The 24,753-nt window shown below is 41.4% G+C and overlaps 1 protein-coding gene across 5 annotated transcripts in view; it reads left to right on the top strand.

Moving 5' to 3' along the window:
* Positions 1-24,753, top strand: part of LOC137955872 (myosin-15) — a 132,283-nt gene that overhangs the window by 84,749 nt on the left and 22,781 nt on the right. For all 5 annotated transcript variants that reach the window (XR_011113188.1, XR_011113189.1, XM_068803055.1 and 2 more), the window contains 6 exons: positions 12,774-12,913; positions 13,966-14,071; positions 14,214-14,267; positions 14,358-14,447; positions 24,050-24,220; positions 24,328-24,471. Coding sequence is in view for 3 of the 5 variants with exons in the window: in XM_068803055.1 (XP_068659156.1) it covers positions 12,774-12,913; positions 13,966-14,071; positions 14,214-14,267; positions 14,358-14,447; positions 24,050-24,220; positions 24,328-24,471 (705 nt within the window). In the remaining 2 variants the exon portion in view is untranslated. The remainder of the gene's footprint in view (positions 1-12,773; positions 12,914-13,965; positions 14,072-14,213; positions 14,268-14,357; positions 14,448-24,049; positions 24,221-24,327; positions 24,472-24,753) is intronic.

The raw sequence follows: 24,753 nt of genomic DNA, 5'->3' as shown, positions 1-24,753 counted from the left end.
GTGGTCCCCGAAAGCACATTCAAACCTCAGGAAATCACACAGCCAGTCAATGCTCTGGGAAGTGCACCTCTCGACTCTGCCCCCTCCCAGTAGATGCGATCCCCCCCAGGCAGCTTTATAGTTGGCATGGGAACTATACTCGCCGACCCCCCGTCATTTTCCCCCACTTATCCGACACATCACTCACCCACTTACTCACCCTAGTCCCACACAAAAAATACCCATTGCCCAGATCCAGATGTCGTTCACCCCTCTATCTTAAATCTAGAAATAACCTTACCCTCACAGACCCTCCTATAAATCGTCCCCATAGCTGCTACACTCCACAAACTTCCACCCGGATATTGGAATCTCCCCCTCGCTTACCCTCGAGAAATCCCCACCCTGAAAATTACCCCTCCGACGCAGAGTCCGGAAGTAGTGAGCACGCTCCTCGTGCCCACAAGCAAAAAAATTCTCCCCCTCCCGTTGTAACCTACTTGCGTCGAGCTAGAGGTTAGCAGAGACAACTTCTAGAGGGAGGACCTAGTGCCACCACTCGATACCCCTACAACCCAGAGACGAGAGATTTCATCATTCCAGAGTCGGGTGAACAAGCTCAAGTGTTTGTGGCAGCTTTCCAATCAGAACAACACAAATACGACCCAGAAACCTGGGCCCAAATAGTGGAACTTTCCATGGTGATGGGCACCGTCTTCACGGAGCCTCTCCCGGGAGATAACCACCCATATGAGAAGTCAAAGAAGATGAATAATGATCAATGATTATTCTCTCCTGGAATGTCCGTGGAATTGGGTCCTTGCGTCGTCGCGCCTCTATTCGGGACCTCCTTGCCTCTACCAAGGCAAATGTTGTTGTTCTCCAAGAAACCAAGGTGGCTTCTTGATGCGAACAAAGGTTGGTTTTACGCTGTTATATTGTGGGACCCTCCATGGAGTCACAGGCTAGTGGGACCCACCAACATAGGTTGACTTTACTTTGTTATATTGTGGGACCCACCATGAGATTTTGTGGGATCCACAAGGATAGCCACGAGTTGGCAATCTATCCTAGAAGGGCAGGTGGTTAGAAGATCTGGTGGGATCCACAAGAATATCCACGAGTTGGCAACATATCTTGGAAGATCTCGTTTGCAGTATATTAGGATTCTATTTACATCAAGTTACCGTAAGTAGTTTTCTTTAATTGAAGGAAATTATGGGAAGGGATTTATTCTCCCTAGATTCTACTACATCCTCCATTATAAATAGAGGACTTGTACAAGGATTTGAAAAAAATCATTTGATTTTATTCATAATTGAGAGTTATTCTTCTTGAGTTCTGGAGGAACTTTTCGAACTTATCAGGGTTTTCCTGTGGCGTTCAATTCGAATTATCAAACGGAATTCCATCCCCGTTTGTGGCGTCTTCACTATACTATGGTTCTTGCTTTGCTAAGCAACGGGTCGCGGTTTCCATCACAGGTTGACGTGGTTCGTATCACTTCTCTTCCCCTTGGATACATATGTGAGTTGTGGCACCCTAAAGGAGCCCAACTGGGCTTCATTGGATGCAGTGGGATAGGCAAGCGGTAGCCTATTGGTGTGGGACACCAGTACTACTGAGGTGCTTGATTGTTGTTGTGGCTCTTACTCCCTTGATATCAAGCAGATGTGGCTTATTCCTCTGATGCTTGTGGGTGACTTCAATGTCACTCGCTTTTGCCATGTGAAATCCCCGCTGTCCCGGAGAATCACAACCCTCATGAGGCTACGTACTGATTTTATTGGCAGTTGGGACCTGGATGAGATTACCCTATCTGGGAAGACGTTCACTTGGTCAAATGGCAGGCAACCCCCTGTCATGTCAAAGCTGGACCGATTCTTAGCCAGCAATGATTGGCTTCTGCTCTACAGCAACGTCTCCGGCAAAGTGCTCAATTTAGTCGTCTCTGATCATTGGCCGATTATGGTCATACCCATTTTGGCAATTGCTCAACCCCCCCCCCCCCCCCCTTTTCAAATTCAACTATAATTGGATGGCGGACCCCTCTTTTGATCCATCTCTCCAATCCATTTGGGAGAATATGACCGTTGCTGGCCCGAGCGGATGGACCTTCCCAATCAAGCTCAAGATGTTGAAACCGCTGCTGAGGTCCTGGGCCTACAAAAAGAAGGCCTCTTCCTCGGTTGTGAGAACCAATGCCCTTGCTCAGATAGCCGCTCTCGACTCTAAGGAGGAAGTCAGAGGTCTCTCTTCTTCGGAAGTCTCTCAGAGGTATGCCCTTCAAGGGCAATTACAGTCCTTCGCCCACAGCGAGTTAGTGCACTGGAAGCAACATGCAAGATTCAAATGGCTCTCCAATGGGGATGCTAATACTAAATTCTTCAATGCAGTTGCCTTTGCACGAAGAAGGGCCAACCGCATTGCCATGCTTAGCGTCAACGGTGAGACCACCTCGGACCGAGTCCTTATTTCCGATTTACTGGTAATTTTTTTTGCGAATTTATACTCTGATTACCTACCATTCCGCCCCTTCTTCTAAACGGTTAACCTCCAGGTTATTCCATCAGCTGTAGCTAGTCTCATCGAGCTTCCCATCTCTAGTCGGGAAATTGAAATTGCAGCCCTTGGTCTTCCTCTGGATCGTGCTCCAGGCCCGGATGGATTCAACGGGGAATTTTATTGTTGTTGCTGGCCCTTCATCAGAGAAGACATTTCCTGCATGGCCCGTTCCTTTTATTAGCATGGCATCAAATATAGGAGTGTTGGAGCCTCTTTCATCGCCCTCATCCCTAAAAAAGATGGGGCAGAGCTCCCATACGACTTCCGGCCGATTAGTCTCACTACCAATGCATATAAAGTGATTGCGTGCCTCCTTGCTAGTCGACTCAGGGCAATCCTCCCTATTGTCATTCACCATGGCAGTAATGCTTTTATTAAGGGAAGAAACATTCTTGATTCAACCATGGCATGTCATGAACTTAGTCATCATTCAAGGTCCGAAAGTTTCCCAAATTCGTCCTCTAGCTTGACTTCGAAAAGGCATTTAACAGAGTTAACTGGAAGTTTCTGGACACCCTCCTGGGGAAGACGGGATTTGGAGAAAAATGGCGCTTCTGGACCCAAAGCTACATCTCCTGTGGAAGCTACTCCATCCTTCTCTATGGAACAATTTGTGGGTATTTTAAGGGAACTAGGGGAATCAGACAGGTAGACTCCCTCTCCCGCCTGCTCTTCAACATGGTGGCAAAATATCTATCCTCCTTGATCTACTCGGCCATGAAAATGGGATGGCTCCTCGCCACGACTGATTGCACAACCTTTGATATTGCGATTCTCCAGTTTGTGGATGATACTATTTGCTTCGGGGTTGGTACTATGAATCAAATCAGAAAATTGCATGACGTGCTGGGATTATTTGAATTGGCTTCCGGTCAGAACATAAATTGGGGGAAAACCACTCTTCTTGGCTATTGCATTGATCCAGCTGGGCTTCGGGATATGGCGGACTACCTGGGATGCTCTGTGGGAAATTTGCCAGCTACATATTTTGGGCTCCCACTTTTAGATTCTCGGCCTTCGGCTTCACTATGGTCTCCCCTCATTGAGAAATTTGAAAAGAGGCTAGCCACTTGGAGGGGTAAACTCTTATCAACAGTGGGACATCTCACTCTCATCAAGTCTTGTCTGGCGGGGCTGCCAAATTATCTGTTATCATTCACGTACTGTCCGGCCTCCGTTTGCTCCAAAATTGATTCTATCCGTCGACGGTTTCTATGGAGAGTTCAGAAGACACCTTCAGATACCATCTGGTTAGTTGGAAGAATATTTGTTTGCCTCACAGTAGGGGAGGATGGGCATCCGACCTACAAGAGAAATGAACAAAGCTCTTATGCTTAAATGGATTTGGAATTTCAACAACAAGCATAACAGTTTATGGAGGAATATGGTGAAATTCTACCTTCAGTTTTCAGGTGCCTAGTGGAGAGGGTGGCACTGCTCGCCTCCTATCCTCGACTTCCAATATTTAGAGATGCTACCTCGTTTCACACGGGCATTGGAAAGACCCTTCTCTTCTGGTCGGATGAATGGTGTGGCCCTCGATCCCTCTCGGTGGACTTCCCGGGGCTGCATAGGGTGGCTAGCGACCTCTCTTGCTTTGTGGTTGATTCATGGAGTGATCACGCGTGGAGTCTCTTGTTTCGTCAGGGATTAAATGATGAGAAATCGTTGGCTTTTTGTGATACGAACCACGCCAACCTGTGACGAAACCCGATACCAAATATGGTAAACGTCCCCAAGACCTTTCAAGTTTGCATGGAAAATCGAAGATGCCACAAATGGGGATGAAAATCTGTTTGATAAGTCGATGAACGCTACAAAGGAAAATGGCAAAAGTTCGAAAACTGTTTTAGAAGCCTCTATTTATAGAGGAGGCCCAAAACCCTAATTACATTCACTAAAAGAGACTTAAGGAAACCCGAATGTCTTGCCAACTCGTGGCCTACATGCTCTTCCTCAATGCACGTGTGTGGCTGCTGGGCCCTCTTTCGGGTCAACTTTGATGAGCGAAATCAGCCTTTGCTTCCCTTCCTTTGTGGCCACACTCGCTTCTTGTTGCATAACTCTTTGGACAAAATTATTCAGCATGTCTTTGCATCTTTTCGCTTGTGCCCTCGTCACTGGACCAACTAGAACTTGAGTTGGTTCATGAGTATTCCTTGTAGGCTTGATGTCCTCATCATTCCCCTCTTCTTGAGAAGGATTTGCCCTCAAATCTTCACCTACATCAAAAGGACTCAAATCAGTAACATTGAATGTAGTACTATCATTATACTCACCCGGTAAGTCAAGTCTGTAAGCATTGTCATTGATCTGTTCTAGCACTTGAAATGGTCCAACAACTTAGAACGTCTTTGTGCTGGAAATCTTTCTTTCTTCATATGTAACCACACCCAATCACCGGCCTAAAAAACGAGCTTGTGAAGGCCGTTGTTAGCCTGCCTGATGTATTGTTCGGTTCTCTTCTCTATGTTGGCCCGGACCCGCGCATGGAGTTGCTTCACATATTCTGCCTTCTTCTTACCATCTAGGTTCACATGCTCAGAAACAGGTAAATGTGATAAATCCAAACGAGTTAAAGGATTAAAACCATAAACAATTTCAAACGTTGTGCACTGAGTAGCAGAATGGATGGTACGATTATAAGCAAACTCAACATGTGGTAAACAATCCTCCCAAGTCTTAATGTTCTTACCCATGACAGCCCTCAACAAAGTAGATAAAGTCCGATTAACTACCTCTGTTTGACCATCGGTTTGAGGGTGACAAGTAGTAGAAAACAGAAGTTTCGTTCCTAGTTTTCCCCATAAGGTCTTCCAAAAGTAGCTCAAGAACTTAGCATCCCGATCTGACACGATTGTTCGAGGCATGCCATGTAGCCTGACAATCTCCCTAAAGAACAAATCTGCAACATGAGAAACATCATCAATCTTATGACAAGGAATAAAATGAGCCATCTTAGAAAATCAATCTACAACCACAAAAATTGAGTCCCTCCCACGTCGACTCTTAGGTAAACCCAAAACAAAATCCATAGAAATATCAATCCAAGGCGAACTAGGAATAGGTAGGGGGGTATAAAGGTCATGTGGCTGAACCCTTAATTTCGCTTGCCTACAAGTGACACATCTACCACAAATTCTCTCAACATCCCGTTTCATGTGTGGCCAATAGAAGTGCTCCTGCAAAATAGCTAGTCTTAGCAACTCCAAAGTGTCCCATTAAACCCCCACTATGGGATTCTCGAACTAACAAATCTCTCATTGAACAATTAGGCATACACAATTTATTCTCTTGAAACAAGAAACCTTCATGCCTATAGAATTTACCTGTTGTAGACTTTTCACAAGCAGTATAAATTTCCCCAAAAATGTGGTCATCTGGATAAAGTTCCTTAATGTGCTCAAAACCAAGAAATTTAGCATCAAGAGTAGAGATTAAGGCATACCTGCGTGAAAGTGCATCCACAACCACATTTTCCTTACCTTGTTTATACCGAATAACATAAGGAAAAGTTTCAATGAACTCAACCCATCGAGCATGTCTCTTGTTCAGCTTGTGTTGATCTTTCAAATGTTTCAAGGATTCATGATCTTTACGAATTACAAACTCCTTTGGTCAGTGTTGCCATGTCTCTAATGCTCGAATCAAGGCATACAACTCTTTGTCATAAGTGGGATAGTTAAGTGCAGCCCCGCTTTGCTTCTCGCTAAAGTATGCAAGTGGCCTTCCTTCTTGCATCAGCACAGCTCCTATGCCTACACCAGAAGCATCACATTCAATTTCAAATGTTAGAGAAAAATCAGGTAAAACATGTGAAGGAGCATGAGTAAGCTTATGTTTAAGAAGCTGAAACACCTTCCCTTGTTCTTCACCCCATTTGAACGCAACATTCTCCTTGATAACTTCAGTTAGTGGTGCAGCGATGGTGCTAAAATCTTTCATGAACCTCATGTAAAAACTAGCAAGTCCATGAAAACTTCGAACATTACTTACATTGGAGGGTGTCGGCCACTCTTGGATGACTTTGATCTTTTCTTCATCAACCTCAATACCTTTATTGCTCACAACAAAACCAAGAAAAACCATCTTATCGGTGCAGAAATTAAACTTTTTGAGGTTAGCATATAACTTCTCCTTTCTAAGCACTTCCAAAACAGATTGCAAATGAGAAACATGATCATGTAAATTCTTGCTATAAATGAGAATATCATCAAAATAAACAACAACGAATTTACCAATGAATGCACGCAAAACATGATTCATTAAGTGCATGAAAGTGCTCGGTGCATTAGTTAATCCAAATGGCATAACTAACCACTCATACAATCCATATTTGGTTTTAAATGCAGTCTTCCATTCATCTCCTTCTTTCATTCGTATTTGATGATACCCACTCTTAAGATCTATCTTTGAAAACACACAAGATCCATGCAACTCATCCAACATATCATCTAAACGAGGAATAGGATGTCGATACTTTACCGTTATGTTGTTGATGGCCCTACAATCAACACACATCCTCCATGTTCCATCCTTCTTTGGCACTAGAATCACCGGTACGGCACAATGACTCATGCTTTCTCTCACGTGCCCTTTCCCCATCAATTCTTCAATTTACCTTTGAAGCTCTTTCGTCTCCTCCGGGTTGCTCCTATATGCTGGTCAGTTTGGAATGGATGCACCGGGAACAAAATCAATTTGGTGTTCAATCCCTCGAAGAGGTGGAAACCCATGTGGTACCTCCTCGGGAAACAACTCCTCGAACTCCTGCAAGAGGGAAACAACAACACTAGGCAGCACAGTGTCAAGTGGGTTAGTGTTTAAAAGTGCCTCCTTGTACCTGAGTACAATCATCGGGCGTCTCTAAATCATTGCTCGCTTAACCTCACTCATTTTTGCATAGAAATTGCTTTCTTTTTTCTCTACTTTTTCCTCTCTGGCTGTGTCTCTTACTTTTCTCTCTATTTTTTTCTCACTGGCCGTGTCTCTTTCTTTTGTGTCTATTTTTCTTTCATTCTCACTATGCACATCCTCACTTTTTTTTGTACTCTCATTCTTTTGCTCTCTCAAACTTTTTTGATACCTCAATTTCTTTTGATCACTCAATTGTTGCAACCTCACTTGATCATCATATATTTGCTTTGGGGATCAACAAAAATAGAGTGATTGTCCGCTGATTGTGCAAGAATGAGTACTTATTGGTGAAGCCGTCATGCTGCACACGTCGGTCAAATTGCCATGGTCTTCCTAAAAGTAGGTGTCCCGCTTGCATGGGAACCACATTACACAATACTTCATCCTCGTATTTACCAATCTGAAATGGTACCACAACTTGCTTTGTGACCCTTATTTCACCGGTATCATTCAACCACTGCAACTTGTATGGACGAGGGTGCTTAAGTGTCGTGAGCCCTAACTTTTCAACCATAGAAGTACTAGCAACATTAGTGCAACTACCACCATCGATAATAACTCTGCATACCTTGTCTTTCACGTGGCAACGAGTGTGAAAGGTGTTCTCCCTCTGTACTTCTTCTTTCTCTTCTTGAGCTTGCAATTTTAAGGCTCGTCGTGCGACTAATGCAAGCGTCTCTCCATGATCTGCCCGGACCTCCTCATCTCCAATGGGCACGTCCTCCAATGGTGGCATGTCAACTAGATCATCTTCATTTTCGGACTCAATCTCACCATTGTCCCGAATCACCATAATTTGCTTGTTCGGACATTGACTAGCTATGTGTCCTCTCCCTTGACATTTAAAACATTTGATGTCACTAGAACGAGTTGAAGGAGGGACTGATTTACCTTGTGAGGCTGTGTTCGTGGTGGTTGTTTGTGGCTCTGGTTTGGCTTTGAAGGTGGATGAAGTTTCTTCCTTCTTTGGGTAGTTTGACCTCCAAGATGTTGTACTTGAACTCAGTGGAACTGCTCTTGGCAGTGTACCACCCATCTGGAGTTGCCTCTCAACTTTTATAGCCATGTGCACCAAATCTTCCAACTCAACATAATGGTGTATTTCAATTGTATTAGCAATCTCCCGATTTAACCCATTTAGAAATCTGGCCACTGTAGCCTCCCTATCCTCCTCCACATTAGCTCGAATCATTGCCATTTCCATCTCCTTATAATACTCATCAACACTTCGGTTCCCTTGATAGAGACTTTGCAGCTTGCGGTAGAGATCCCAGTAGTAATGACTGGGTACAAACCGTCGTCTCATTACCCTCTTCATTTGATCCCAACTGTCAATAGGACATTCTCCATTCCGTCTCCTATTGATGCCCAACTGATCCCACCGTACAATAGCATAATATGTAAATTCAATGGCAGCTAATTTTACTTTCTTTAAGTCGGAATAATTGTGACACTCAATAACCAATTCCATCTTTTTTTCCCACTCGAGGTAGGCTTCAGGATCACTCTTTCCTTGAAAAGCTGGAATTTTCAGCTTGATATTCCCCAAATTTCTATCTACTCGGTTCCTAGCTTCTCTATCCCGGCCATATCTCCTATGGCTGCCCACTTCCATTCCGTCTGACTCCTCTAAATTGTCACCTTCAAATTCACCCATATCCTCTACTTCCCTTCGAGGCCGCCTGTTCCTCACTGAGGTGTTTGGAACTAGTAGAGACTGCACCCTTTGTGTCCCCTCTTCTAACCTTTCCAACCTCCCCTGCTTACCTTCCACCTCTTCCCTCATCATCCATCTCATCTCCCCCATTAATGCTTGCATTTGTAGCTTCGAAAGACCAGCCGATGGGCTCTCTTCGTTTGATTTTTTCTCTTGATTATGCGACATGATTTTGACTCTGCAAATAAGGTCAGACACACACAAAAAGATGCAAAGAAAAGGAACCTCACTACACTCCCTTACCAATCCACTTGTATTCTTCTTTGAGTTCTTTTGGAACTAATCAAACAAGAATAAGGAATTCCAGCAGCGAATCAATTGAAAACAAAACCAAACGAATCAGAACGGAAACAAACCAAACAAAGTCAGAATGGAAACAAACCAAACAAATTCAGAAAGGAAACAAACCAAGCGAAACAGCACTAAAAACAGACCCAAACGACACAAATTTGTACCCGGAATGTGATGATTTTTGAAACTCAAGCGTGGGATTTTGGCAAAAGAGGTTCTAGAACATAAGAATCAAGATTAGAACAAAAAAATTTAAGAGCAGTTTTTTTTTTTTTTTTATCAGATCCTCTGCTCTTTCTTCCTTTCTTTCTTTTCCTTTCGGCTATATCACAGTAATGCTTACCAAGGAACAAACACACTGGAATATGAAACGAGTATCAAGATAGAGTAAATCGGAAACCCCCTTTTTTTTGTTTTTGTTTTTTTGATAACCGAAATGCCTAAACCAAGAAAAGGACGAAAAAAATAGATAGGATTAACAAAAATGAAAAGGATAGACAAACCTGAGAAACCAAAGCTATGATTACCAACTGATACGAACCACGCCAACCTGTGACGAAACCCGATACCAAATATGGTAAACGTCTCGAAGACCTTTCATGTTTGGATGGAAAATTGAAGACGCCACAAATGGGGATGGAAATCCATTTGATAAGTTGATGCACCACAAGGAAAATCCTTGATAAGTTCGAATCGTTTTGGCAAGAACCCAAGGAGAATGTTTTTCACTCAAAAATGGCAAAAGTTCAAAAACTGTTTTAGAAGCCCCTAATGTCTTGCCAACTCGTGGCCCACATGCTCTTCCTCAATGCACGTGTGTGGCTGCTGGGCCCTCTTCCGGATCAACCTTGATGAGCGAAATCAGCATTTGCTCCCCTTCCTTTGTGGGCACACTTGCTTCTTGTTGCATAACTCTCTGGACGAAATTATTCAGCCTGTCTTTGCATCTTTTAGCTTGTGCCCTCGTCACTGGACCAATTGGAACTTGAGTTGGTTCATGAGTATTCCTTGTAGGCTTGATGTCTTCATCATTTTGCTCTCTCCTTACCAAACTCAGTAGTACTATTATTTGGGAGCTCTCAATTGATAAGCTGATTTGGAAAGCCAGTAATAATGGCCGATTCACTGTCACTTCGGCGTACTCACATATCAGAAAGCAAGACTACAGTATTCATGAGCACAAGGCGAATCTGGCTTGGAAACTCTCATCGCCAAGCAAAATCAAAATTTTCGTGTGGTCAACCATCAGAGAACAAATTCTTACTTCATACAACCTTCATAGAAGAGGCTTCACTACCTCCGATCTTTATTGTCCCCTTTGCGGCGAGTGCGAAGAGACATCCAGCATGTCCTCTTACATTGTAGATTTTTATGGCAAGTTTGGATGAAGATCTTTCAAAAAATTGGGCTCCAAATGGGGCTACATCAGGACCTCTTTGGCACCTTTGAGATGGTTCGAGGGATTCTCCTTCCTCAGCTAGGCAAGTTAAATTCTTTCGGCACGTCTTTCGCATGTTCCATGGTGCATGGCTCGAGCGGAATAATTGGAGATTCAACTCAAAAGCTAGCACCCCAGACAACACGACCTCTCATGTCGTTGGCCTCATCTCGAGTTGGCTTCATAGAAAGAAGGATTTTGCCCCTCTATCTGGGTTTTCCCTTCAGGAAAATTGAAATTTGATCGCTCATATGTCTGGCCCTAGTAGAACTCCGAGTATGGCTATCTGGGATCCTCCCCCTTGCGACTGCATAAAGCTGAATTTTGATGGTAGTGCTATTGGATGTCCTGGGCCAGCTGGAGCAGGTGGTGTGTTCAGAGGTCACAATGGAGACCTTATTCTTTCTTATGCTGGTCCGGTGGGCATTGCTGATTCTCATACTGATGAAGTTAGTGCTCTGCTGTTCGGCCTCCAAATCTTCAGGGATCGTCTCCATGGCAAGTTAATCATTGAAGGTGACCTGAAGACGGTTATTAGTTGGTGTTCCAAAGACAACTTCCCCCCTTCGCGCCACTGGCCCATCACTGATAGTATTACTGACATTGTATCTTCTACACATTGTAATTGGAATCTCATTCCTAGATCAGCCAACTCTTTGGCTGATAAATTGGCAAAATTCTGAACTTCCCAGCAATCTCTCATTGTTTGGGAAGGCTTCCCTCCTTTGTAATATGCTTTCTTGAGCTTTAGTCCTAATAATAATCAGCATCATTTCAAAAATAAAAAATAAAAAAAATTGTAAAATCTGAACTGCTAACAGAGTTGCAAGCATATTTATTTGCCACATCTCTTTGTGGATTCATACTCAGCCTGAATTTACAAGCATGAGAGACTCCTCCTCTCTTCACCTCAACTGGATTATCCTTGCCTGTGTGTCTGTCTTCCCTTGGCCTCCCTTATGTTTGGATGAACTCCTATTGGTCATTTGTCGGGAATGCGAGTGAGAACCCTGGTCTAGCTGGTTTTGGAGCGGTTGCTCGTGACTCTACCATACCGTGCTTCTCACTTATTCTGGTCCAGTGGGAATTTTGGATTCCACCTTAGCTGAGTTGTTTGCCCTTTTCCAAGGGCTCACTGTCTTCCGTGACGATTTCAATGATCAACTTATCATTGAAGGCGAAGCCAAAATTGTTATTGGTTGGTGTTTCAATGTCATTGATTCCCCATTGGTGCATTGGGCAGTCTTTCATCAGATTCTTGAGATTGTTTCTCTTTTTAATTATAATTGGTCTCATGTGCCTAGATCAGCTAATGATGTTGCTGACTCTTGGGCTAAACAAGGAGCCTCCCTTGAATCAGTTATTGTATTGAGAATACTCCTTTAGCTTGTATTTTGTTGATTTCTGAAATAAATTATCTCTTCATTCAGAAAAATATGTCTTATATTCCCCAACTTGAGGGGGGAATACTAAAAAATACATGTACTAAGTGCAAGTTCAAAAGCCACAAATTGTGGCGGTTTTGGAAGTCACATAGACCTTAGATTTCTAAATTTTTCTTGAAGACCAATTTTTTTATGTTTTTATGATTAAAATGGGAATTGTGACAAACTTTGTAACAAGCTGAAGTGCTTCAACTTGAGGAGGAATGTTGGAAGGTATAATTAGAATTTATTTACTTGTCTTTGGAAAGTCTTTTGTTTTAGAAACTAGATTCTTAGGACTTATGGATGTAGGGATTTTGATGTAATTTTCCATATTGTTTTAGTTGTAAATAAGGGAGAGATGTCTGTAAACCTAACTCTCCCTCTCTTTTCTTCATGCAAACTGGCATATTTTTTTCTTATACTTCTCTTCTTTGCACAGGTTTCGGTGGAATCCTTGGGAAAAGAGAACTTGGCCTTGGAGCAAAAACTTCTGAAAGTTCAGAAGGAGAGAAATGATACAATGGAAAAATTACACGAAGTAGAATCAAAGTATTTGCAACTGGAGCAGAATTTAAACAGGTACTACTATGTCTTCATGGGTTTTTATCTTTTGAAAGGTGTTTTACAAGCCATTATTCTGAATGAACTCATCATGAAGATTTTATTTTATTTTGTTCATAGGTAGATTTATTGATGTTGTAATGCATTACAAAGAAATGTATGGCAAAAAGTATAATTAATTTACACTTTTTGAATTTCGTTTTTCTTTGAAATCCATCTACATTGTTTTCTTAATTGAACAGATTACATGATCTCTATTGCACTAACATCATGACCAATGGAATTTTAGAAATTGTTAAGTATTTCCAACTTGATGAATGTATTATAAATGTAAATATCCATTCACTTATTTTGACATGTTTCTTGTTATTTATAACTGAGATTTATACTGTCATGGTATCCCTTGTTCTCTCTTCTTCTTTAATTCTCACCTTTTCTGAAATAATGGATATGACATAAGTTTTTGTAGCAGTGGCAACTAATAAATTTAATGCGGATTATTTTAATTACATACCTCAAATTGTCCTGGGTTGTAGCATCTATTTGCAATGGCAGTGCAAAATGACAACACAATTTAGTTGGTTAGCTGCAATAAGTATAACATGCTGACTACAACGCATGCTGTAAATAATGTGGTGTATCAAGATCTTGAATTGCTATGGACGACTCTATTTTCCTTGGGGCCTGAGGTTCCCTCTCCCCTATGTTTTTGTACTTTGCCTGTATCAATGAAATTTTTCCTTGGAAAAACAAATATAATGTGGTACACAGCTTTTCAAATTTACTAAGTTTATAAAATAATGAAGTTGGAATTTAACAACGGTCAGAAAAAAAGAAGTTTAACTCTGTCTGAATGCTATCCTTTGCCCTATTATTTGTCCTCTTGTTTTTTTATTTTATGATGAGAGTGCATGAGCTTGCTGAAAACAGCAGTTACAGATTTTTGTGTTTGGTAATCATGCTGTAGTGGTGATTTCTTTATATTCTATCTTTCGAAGTATGTTACTTTGCTTGCTGTTTTTTGAATCATTGGCCTTTTTATTATGTGAATGACTTTCTTTTGAACTCAGGTTGGAAGAGAAATTTTCAAATCTGGAACACGAGAATCTTGTTCTGAGACAAAAAGTTATAAATTTCTCCCCTAAATATAGTGGCTTCACCAAATCGTTTGCTGAGGTCAGTTGTTTGAGTAGGCAGTCAAATATGGACCTTCTTCATTGCTTGGCTTTGTGGCTGTTGGTTAATGGAAACAGCCACTTGTGGGCATACCTCTTTTATTTAACTGGTGACATTTGTGTCTATTTTTATGTCAAATCAGAAATACTCAAATGCCTTGGCACTCACTAACTCAGATCGGAAGCCATTAGTGTTTGTATGTTCCATGCATTTTCATTGTGTTTTTAGTAACTTCTAAGTCCCATCAGGTAAGATGTTTTAATGTTTTGCCCCTATTCTTATTCAGGAATCACCTACAGCTTCAAAACTTATTATGCCTTTTGGGCATGGCATGTCAGATTCTCGTAGATCAAAGATGACAGCTGAAAGACATCAGGTGACTTTCCATTTCTTGATGAGCACCATGATATGGTATTCGATATGTATGTCTGCATAAATTTCAAGTAGACATGATGTATGAGTAATGATTTACTTCCTGTTTTGTACATGCTTTAGAAGTTGTGATCTAGAGAGACATAAATTGAGAGAGTGAAGTTCTGGTTCTCAATGTGAGAAAGTCAGATTCCATTAGGGGCAGAAATCAACCCTAATCCTCTTTTCTTAACTCCATAAATGCCCTTTTCACTAGTATATCATCTCTTATAATTCCGTATTGCAGGAAATCCGAAATATAAGTAACGTAAACACTCTTCTAAGGTACCTAGCTAATAGGGTGACTAAATTACTATTTTACCATGAGCATAATGACTAAAATACACCTAGATGTTACATAGTTCAACACTCATTCTCAAGCTGGGGCTATAAATATCTACAATGCCCCAACTTGTTACATAGTATCTTTTTTTTTTTTTTTTTTTTTTTTTTTCAGTAAAAAGGTGTGAATACAAACCCCAACCCTTAGAAACAGCAGAAGGGAGAATTTGTTACATAGTATCCTAAAAACACACTTTCCTAGAGCTTTAGTGAACACATCTCTGAGCTTGTCAACTGAATGGGCATAAGGAGGGAAATCTTTCGACTCATGATTGTGTTTCTGATAATGATAATCAACTTCTTTGTGCTTCATTTGTTTATGGAGAAAAGATTATTGGCAATAAAAATAACTGCTTGATTATCATACCTCATAGCAATCAGTTCTTTCTTTTCAAGTCCAAATTGACTCATAAGATATTTCATCCATAACAACTCACAAGCAGTGTGTGCCATTGTTTGTGCTCAGTTTCAGTACATGAATGGACCACTACATTCTACTTTTTCCTCCAAGTTACAAGATTTACTCCAACAAAAGCGAAGAATCCATTAGTGGATCTTTTGGCCATCGATGATCTTGCATTAGCAGTATTGGAAAGCCTCTTGATCTCTAAATGTTTTTTCGACCTATACATGATCTTTCCTTTCTCTTAAACCCTTAGGCCATGACAACCTTTCTAGTCTCCTCCCAAGCAATCCTGGAGGTTGCTTCTTGTAAACTTCCTTAGCCAAATCGTCATAAAGGAGAAACTGCAGCGTGGAGAGTAGTCGTAAGATCATTTGTGTCATGGAAGTAATTAGTCTTTCCTCTCACATTCTCCACCAATCATCTTCCTCGTCTTAAGATTTTGAAAGCATAGAATGAAGAAAAGAATATCATAGAATAATTCAAATTTTTGGTCATTTGCCTACTAGATATTAAACTTATTGGAAACTTAGGAACTAACAAAACAAAAGACAATGATGCCAAAGGAGTAGCCCAAACTATTCCCTCATTGCAAAAAGTTGACAAGGACCCATCAGCTAAAGTTATAGAGGAAGATAACGAAGGACAAAATGAAGAAAATTGGGATGAAGTACCTGTCATGTGTGTGGATGTGTCAGAGTTGATGATCCGCTTATCTTTATCACTAGGAGAGACATGAAGAGGAGTGCCTTGGAATCATGGACAAAACTTCATCTTCGACTGTATTACCATATGAACTTCAATTCGCATCTTGGAGGACTTCCCGTACCAACATCTATCTAATAATGATTTGAACAACCACAATGCACACACTTTCTCTCCCCTCTACATGGCCTCGGCCTCCATCATCTCATCCCCTGCTTCTACTACCTCCACCTGTCCCTTGACCTCTCTATCCTTCATTCTTTTCTACACAGTAGGGCTTGTATTTAGGGCTGAGGTTTCAACCCCCTTCATGTTCTGATGTAATATGATGCACTGTACTCTCTTTGCTCACTACTTAAGCATATGCTGTGACAAGTGTGGGGACATTAATATTGTCTAACATTTGGGCTCGAATGTTTCATATTTTCGCCCTGAAGCATGGAGAAATCTGGCCACATTTTCTTCTTCTTTTTCTTTTTTGCAACTGTTTATCTATTGAAATCTCATGAGGCAGATTATTTTTATGAGAAAATAATACTCTTGAAGCAGTCCACAGTACATAACTTTGTCAATTTATACGTGGGTCCACACCATTAACAAGCCAGGTCATAACAGTGGCATCATCTGTCTTCTAGGCTTACTCATAAGGGATGGTGGATCCCTTTTTTTTTAAATGAAAGAGAAGGCGGATCCTTAACCAACAAATGATCCTTCTCCTTTGTCTCCTAATACTTCTTCACACCCTGACACCATAACAAAAATCTTTTCTCGTCAAACTTAGTGCCAGTAATCTGCACGTGGGAGATATCTGTCTCCTCTATTCCTCTATCACCATAACCAACTTCACAATTGCTCAAGGAAGTCATTGACTACTAAACAACACAAAAAGGATTATCCCATAATTTTTCACACAAGACGCATTTTTTCACAGTCACAACCAACACTGAAAATCGCAATTTATATAAAACTTGGACCCTTATATCATCACAGCATTTAAACCATCACAGAAGACCATAAATTTTCAAGCAGCAACTATGTGCAGACCACTGGGCCCACAAAGACTTCACACAGCACACAAGGAAGCCTTCTAATGTTCAAGTTTAACCAACAATTTAATGGATAGCACCAGAGGTTACCACCAGGACATCAAACAACACATTCAAGGAAAAGTAGTTTGTGCAGATAAAAAATCAGTCCTGCCACTTGAAACACTTAACCCAACTAGGGGCACAACTATATCCAACCAATAAAATTCACTCTAAAACATCAGCCTGCAGGCTGTGGCTCAAAGAAGAAGAGAAGGCTGACCTGGACAGCAACAGAAGAAGAATCTCCTACCTGGAACTTGACACATGGTGAAGAGGATAAAGAATCAACACTTAGATATCCGCTGCTGTCTCTATTACTGCTTTGATGCCATGTAAAAGTTGTAAATCTAGAGAGAGATGGGAAATTGAGAACAAGAGAAAACCAGAAGAAGTGCATTAAGTTCTGGTTCTCAACATGAGAAAGCCAGACTCGGTTATTGGAAACTATTGATCCCTAATCCTTTTTTATTGCATCCCTTAAGTTACATCAGGTTAAAAGACATAAACACCCCTCTCATTAGAATATCAGTGCTCTCATTAGAATATCAGTGTGAAAACATCAAAGATTGAGAGAGTGATGAGGAGAGAATGAGAAAGAGAGAAGAGGGAATGGAGAGGCTCAAAAGAATGAGCTGCATTGGGGTCGTGCATGACCCCTCACTGTTTAATTAAGTGATTCTGAACAATTAAAAAAAATGCCCCTTACTTTAGTTAAATACCTTATCTCCTTACATCTCCCATTCTATATATCTTATGTACATGAAACTTGAATCATAGACATAATTAAACAGAGGACAAGATTGCATAGAAATATAAATCTACTGATAAGGTGAAATGACCAAAATACCCTTGGATTTGTTTTTCTGCACTTCTCAAGCTGGAGCATATATAGCCAAGAGGCCTAGCTTGTCATAAAAATTCAAAAATTTACACTTTCTTAGTGATCTCTAGATCGAATATATAAGATAAGGTGATTACCTCCTTCATCACGGTATCCCGAATGAAGTGACAATCTACCTCTATGTGTTTTGTCCTCTCATGAAAAATTGGATTACTGGCAATAAAGATACTTGCCTAGTTGTCACAAAACATTGGCATAGGTTCATTCTAATAGAAATGTAACTCTTGTGAGACTAATCTCACTCACATTAACTCACTAACAGTGTGAGCCATTGCCTTATACTCTGCTTCAGCACTAGACCGAACCACCGCATTTTGTTTCTTACTCTTCCAACTGATTAAATTATTCCCTAGAAAAACACAGTACCCAATAGTTGACATCCTGTCCAATTTGGAACCAGCATAATCAACATGAGAGAAGACTTCAATCTTCAAATGACAACTAGGTCTAAAGAAATCACCCTTTTTTGGAAGCCCTTTTATCTTTTAATCTTGTACTTTGATCATCATGAAGATCATGTCCAACTTCCATGGGTGTATCAACTGCTCTGCCTCCCAAAAGACCATATTCTTGTGGCTTATCTGTTATGTATTGCTGTTGTGTCATGACAACTCCTTTGCTTCTTGCTACTGCAATCCTCATAAAGTATTTCAGTAGCCCCAAATTTTTAGTTTAGAAGTGTATTGCCAAGTAGGATTTAACTTCTTCAATGATAGAAATGCCACTACCTGATAAAATGATATCATCCACATACACCAACAATACTATAATCCTAGATGATCTATTCATTACAAACAAGGAGTGGTCACAATGGCTTCTCGAGAATCCCATAGACATTACCATGAAGTTGAACTTTTCCAACCAAGCCCATGAACTCTATTTTAAGCCATAAATAGCTTTCTTGAGTCTACATACTTTATGCATCTCCCCCTGATCAACATATCTTGGGGGTTGCTCCATATACACCTCCTCTTTCAGATCACTATATAGGAAAGGATTTTTGATATCGAGCTGGCACAAAGAGCATCCTTGATTCACTGCAATATAGACTAGAATACGAATAAAAGATAAGCGGGCAACAGGAGAAAAAGCCTAAAAGAGATCAACACGTTATGTCTGGGTGTATCTTTTGGCGACGAGTGTAGCTTTATATCTCTCAACGGACCGATCTGCATTATACTTCACTGTATACAACCATCTACAACCAATAACTGCAACTTGTGGAGGTAAGTCACATAACTGCCATGTTCCTCTATCTACCAATGCTTCCATCTCTACATCCATGACTTGCTTCTGCTGGGGAGACAAAAGAGCATCCTGCACTGAAGAAGGAATAGTGCAAGTAGAGATGGACAAGGCAAATTTTCAGTAACTGTCAGATAAGGAATTAAAGGAGCCAAAATGAAACAGAGGATAATGAGTACCTTTTTTGATACCCTTCCGGGGTATAATAGGAAGGTGTAAATCAATTACCTCAGGATCCTTAGATGACTCATAGAGTCATGGCTTGGTGTGAAAGTGGGGTTTGGAACCTGCGGAGATGTCACGTGTCTACATTGATAGACCTACAGTGGTTTCTCAACAATGACACCCTGTGAAGGTTGAATGCAATCATCAACTAGGAAAGGAATGACCGATCTTGATGAGGTTACTCTATCTGGGAAGACCTTCACTTGGCAAACGACAAACAACCCCCCGTCCTCTCCAAGCTTGACCGCTTCTTAGCCAACAACGATTAACTTCAGTTATACAGCAATGCCATGGGCAAAGTTCTCAATAGGGTAATTAAATGGCTCATTGAGGGGGATGCCAATACTAAATTCTTCCATGCAGTCGCCTCTGCTCGGAGAAGAGCCAACCGCATAACCACGCTCAACGTCAATGGTGAGAGTACCTCAGATTGTTCCCTTATTTCAGACTCACTAGTGAACTTTATTGCAAAATTATACTCTGATGGCCAGCTAGTTCACCCTTTTTTTGAAAGGGTACATTTCCAGGCTATTCCTTCGGCCGCAGCTAGACTCATTGAGCTCCCTTTCTCCAGTAAGGAAATTGAAAAAGGAGCATTGGGTCTTCCTTTAGATCGTGCTCTGGGCCCGGATGGTTTCAATGGGGCCCTTCATCAGAGACGATATTGCCTGCATGGTCCACTCGTTCTATCAGCATGGCATCAGATATAGGAGCATCGAAGCCTCGTTTATTGCCCTCATCCCTAAAAAAGAAGGGGCAAAAATTCCCTTTGACTTTCGGCCGATCAGCCTCACCACTAGTGCCTACAAGGTGCTTGCGCGCATCCTTGTCAATCGCCTCAGGGCGGTTCTCCCTATTGCCATTCATCATGGCCAGAGTGCTTTTATCAAAGGAAGAAATATATTAGACTCGGCCATGGCATGTCACGAGCTCATCCACCATTTTAAGGCTTTAAAGTTCCCAGATTCATCCTAAAGCTTGATTTTGAGAAAACATTTGATAGAGTTAACTGGAAGCTTTTGGACACTCTCTTGGGAAAGATGGGATTCGGGGAAAAATGGTGCTTCTGGATTCAAAGTTGCATCTCCTCTGTAAGCTACTCCGTTCTTCTTAATGGAACGACCTGCGGTTATTTTAAGGGATCCAGGGGGATCAGACTGGGAGACCCCCTTTCCCCTTTGCTCTTCAATGTGGTAGCAAAATACCTATCATCTTTGATCTATTTGGCCAAAAATCTGGGTTGGCTCCTCCCCTCGACAGGCTGTGCAACCTTTGACGTGCCGATCCTTCAGTTTGCAGACGATATAATTTGCTTTGGGGTTGGTACTATGGATCAGATCCGAAATTGCCTATTCTATTGGGATTATTTGAACTGGCTTTTGGTCAGAATATTAACTGGAAGCAAAACCACCCTCCTAGGCTATCATATCGACTCATCGGTGCTTCAGGGTATGGTCAACTATTTGGGGTGCTCAGTGGAAAATTTGCCAGCTACATATCTTGGACTTCCACTCTTTGACTCTCGGCCTTCGGCGACGCTCTAGTCCCCCCTCATTGAGAAATTTGAGAAGAGGCTAGTTACTTGGAGGGGCAAGCTTTAATCTACTACTAGGCGATTCACTCTCCTCTAAGTCTTGTTTGGCGGGACTGCCAAACTATTTACTATCATTCATGCACTGTTCGACCTCCGTTTGCAACAGGATTGACGTCATCTGTCAGCGTTTCCTCTGGAGAGGATTAGAGGACACCTTCAAATATCATTTTGTGAGTTGGAAGGATATTTGCATGCCCCACAATCGGGGTGGTTAGGCATTCGGCCTACGAAGGAGATGAACAATGCCCTTTTGCTCAAATGGATTTGGAACTTCAACATCAAGCATTACACCTATGGGGCGATATGGTCAGATTCTATCTTCAACCTTCGTGTGCCTGGTGTAGGGAGGATGACACTACTCGCCTCCTATCACCGGTATGGAAAGCAGTTCAAAAGCTCCTCCCAATATTTAAAGCTGCAACTTCCTTTCACACAGGCAACGGAAGGACCCTCCTCTTTTGGTCGGATGAATGGTGTGGCCCCTGCCCCCTCTCCGAGGATTTCCCGGGGCTCTCTAGGGTGGTGAGGGACCTCTCTTGCTCAGTGGCTGATTCTTGGAGAGATCGCTCATGGAGTCTCACGTTTCGTCGGGGACTAAATGATGAGGAAACAACGGCTTTTTGGTCTCCTCTCCAAACTCAGCAGCACTACTATTTGTGAGCATGTAGTTGATAAACTGATATGGCAGCCCAGCATTAATGGTTGATTCACTTTGCATCCGCCTACTCTCACTTTAGAAAACAAGATTACAGTATGCATGAGCACAAAGCAAACTTGCAATGGAAGCTCTCAGCGCCTAGTAAAATCAAATTCTTCGTGTGGATGGCCATCAGGGAACAGATCCTCACCTCTGACAACCTCCATAAAAGAGGTTACACAGCCCCCGATCGCACTTGTCCCCTTTGTGGTGTGTGCGACGAGACAATCCAGCATGTTCTCTTACATTGTGATTTTTCTTGGCAAGTCTGGATGAAGATATTTTAGAAGATTGGTCTCCAAATGGGGCTGCATCAGGACCTTTTCGGAACCGTTGAGATGGTTATGGGGAGGCTCGAGCGAAACAACCGGAGATTCAACTCCAAGGCTAGCAACCTGGATAATATAGCTTCTCAGGCAGTGAGCCTTATCTCAAGTTGGCAACATTCTAGGAAGGAGTTTGCTTCTCTGTCGGGTGTCTCCCTTCGAGAAAATTGGGGCTTGATCGCGCACATAGCGGGCCCTTGTAGGAAATCGGTTATGGCTACCTCGGATCCTCCCCCTTACGACTGCACCAAACTCAATTTTGACGGCAGTGCTTTAGGTTGTCCTGGGTTGGCTGGAGCTGGTGGTGTTTTTAGAGACAACAGTAGAGACCTATTCTATCCTATGCAAGGCTGGTGGGTATTGCTGGTTCAAATACTGCTGAAGTGAGTGCTCTTCTATTTGGCCTCCAAATCTTTAAAGAGCGGCTTCATGGCAAGCTGATTATCAAAGGCGAATCAAAGACTGTCATCAGTTGGTGTTCAAAAGACAGCTACCCTCCTTGGCACCACTGGCCAATCACTGGTTGTATTGCTGACATTGTGTCATCCATTCATTGTAATTGGAACCTCGTTCCTAGATCGGCCAATTCTTTGGCTGATAAATTGGCTAAATTCAGAACCTCCTAGCAATCTCTTATTGTTTGGGAAGACTTCCCCTCTTGTAATCTGCTCGTTTGAGCTCTCATAATAAAATTCAGCATCATTTCAAAAAAAAAAAAAAAAAAAAATGAATAGAAAGTACAATCTCTCAAGAAGTAAACTCCAAGAATGTGACATTCTCGAAAAATGTAACATTTGTAGATACAAATGTTATTCTAGTAGTTGGACAAAAACTTTTGTACCGTTTTTATGTTCAGAATATCCTAAGAAGACACACTTGACAACTTGAGGAGATAGTTTATACTTGGATGGCCCCAAACCATGAGTAAAACCAACACACTTAAACACATGGGTGGTACCAGAAATAAAGGAATAGATGGCAACAAGATCTGAATAAAAATCTTACCTTCAAGAACAAAAGAAGGCATCCTATTGATAAAAAAAATATGTAGTAAGAACAACATCGCCCCAATATGACTATGGGACATTCATATGAATCATCGTAGTACGAGAAACTTCAAGTAAATGGTGATTTTTACGTTCAACAACTCCGTTTTGTTTAGGAGTAAAAATACAAGATGTTTGATGAATGATCCCTCGGTTTTTCTTTTTTTTTAGATTAAACTGAACTTTATTAGTGCGAAGAGAGAATTACATTAGAGGGGGGGGGGGGGGGGGGGGGCTTTCCCAAAACAATAAGATATTGGAGGTGGCTCATGTATATGGGATTTTTTGGAAACTGAATATGCTACTTGTACAGTGCTTGTGTGCTTCACTTTTTCTTATTCAATAGAGGTTGCGATTTGAGTGTTACTTCAGGGATTAAAGATCTTGAAGACTTCCATATCTAGTTAACTGTTGGTGTATGGTAACTCAGAAGGACCTGCTGGATAAAGGGCACTGTGCCCCTTCGATAAGATTAAAACTATTGAAAGAGCTGAGACCTAAACAAGGACTTCTTGTCTTCTGGTTCCTTGTTATGAGGGATTCTGCCTTTGGACTCCCATGGAAAGACAGGTTAAACTCCTCCCTCCCTGAAAAAAAAAAAAAAAAAAGAAAGAAAGGAAAGAAAGACAGGTTAACCACTCGTGCCTTGCTACCTGCAACTTCTATAAAGCTCTTTTATCTTGATTCTTGTGGGGAATCATTAGTTTCCAATTTGCACCGCTGGCGTTTGAAGCTGTTCTTCTTATCTATGCTTTCGCCTTGTTTATTTCTTTGTTTGAGAAGGTTAGCCTATTGATGTGGTTACGTTTTTGGCTGAATAAGTTAAACTTCATCAACTTGTTATGACCATTTTTTTTTTTTTTTGCTATAGATTGGTGGCCTATATTATGCCAAATTTGTTTGGCCGTGCTTGGTGACTTTGTGTGGACAACCACATTTTTGTAAATTGAGGCTCATAAAAACTTGTTTGTTGCTGAAAGATGACTCTTTTGCAGGATAACCATGAACTTCTCCTGAAATGTATTAAAGGGGATCTGGGTTTTAAAGATGGTAAACCAGTAGCAGCCTGTATCATATACAAGTGTCTTGTTCACTGGCGTGCCTTTGAGGCTGAAAGAACTGCTATGTTTGATTATATAATTGCTGGAATTAATGATGCCCTTAAGGTATGAGCAGCAATTCATAGCATGCTAAGCTCCCTTTTTCTGATATTCTTTCATCTTTGATAAAGGTATAATATCAGTTGTGCATTTGAAATGGCTGATGATTCCAGGTTGGGGACGAGAATCATGTCTTGCCTTATTGGTTGTCCAATGCTTCAGCATTACTATGCCTCCTTCAGAGAAACTTGAGGTTAAATGGGTATCTCACAACTCCTCGGCGCTCTACTGGGTCTTCACCTCTTATTGGAAGAATGGTATATGGATTTCCTTGCTTTCATATAATTATCTTATTTCTCCTGATGCATCTGGCATATTTGGTTCCATATACCAACACAATGGAAGCCTGTAACAATATTCTTCTTGTTGAATTTCTGGAATGGAGAAAAACTTCATTTACTTGTGTTGAGTACATGAACCCCTTTTTATACTAGAGGAAAGTAATAGAGTCCAATTACAATTAAAGTACCCTTGTCCCAATTACACCCAAAGTCTAACACTTAAAAGATAAGTCCTAGCATAATTAAACAACTCAACAT

This window comes from Aristolochia californica, unplaced genomic scaffold, assembly GCF_029961685.1.
Source record: "Aristolochia californica isolate CCGP_79_NKW_82.1479 unplaced genomic scaffold, dmAriCali1.0.hap1 SCAF_2, whole genome shotgun sequence".
Taxonomy (NCBI): Eukaryota; Viridiplantae; Streptophyta; class Magnoliopsida; order Piperales; family Aristolochiaceae; genus Aristolochia; species Aristolochia californica.
This window is presented reverse-complemented; position numbering and strand designations above follow the sequence as displayed.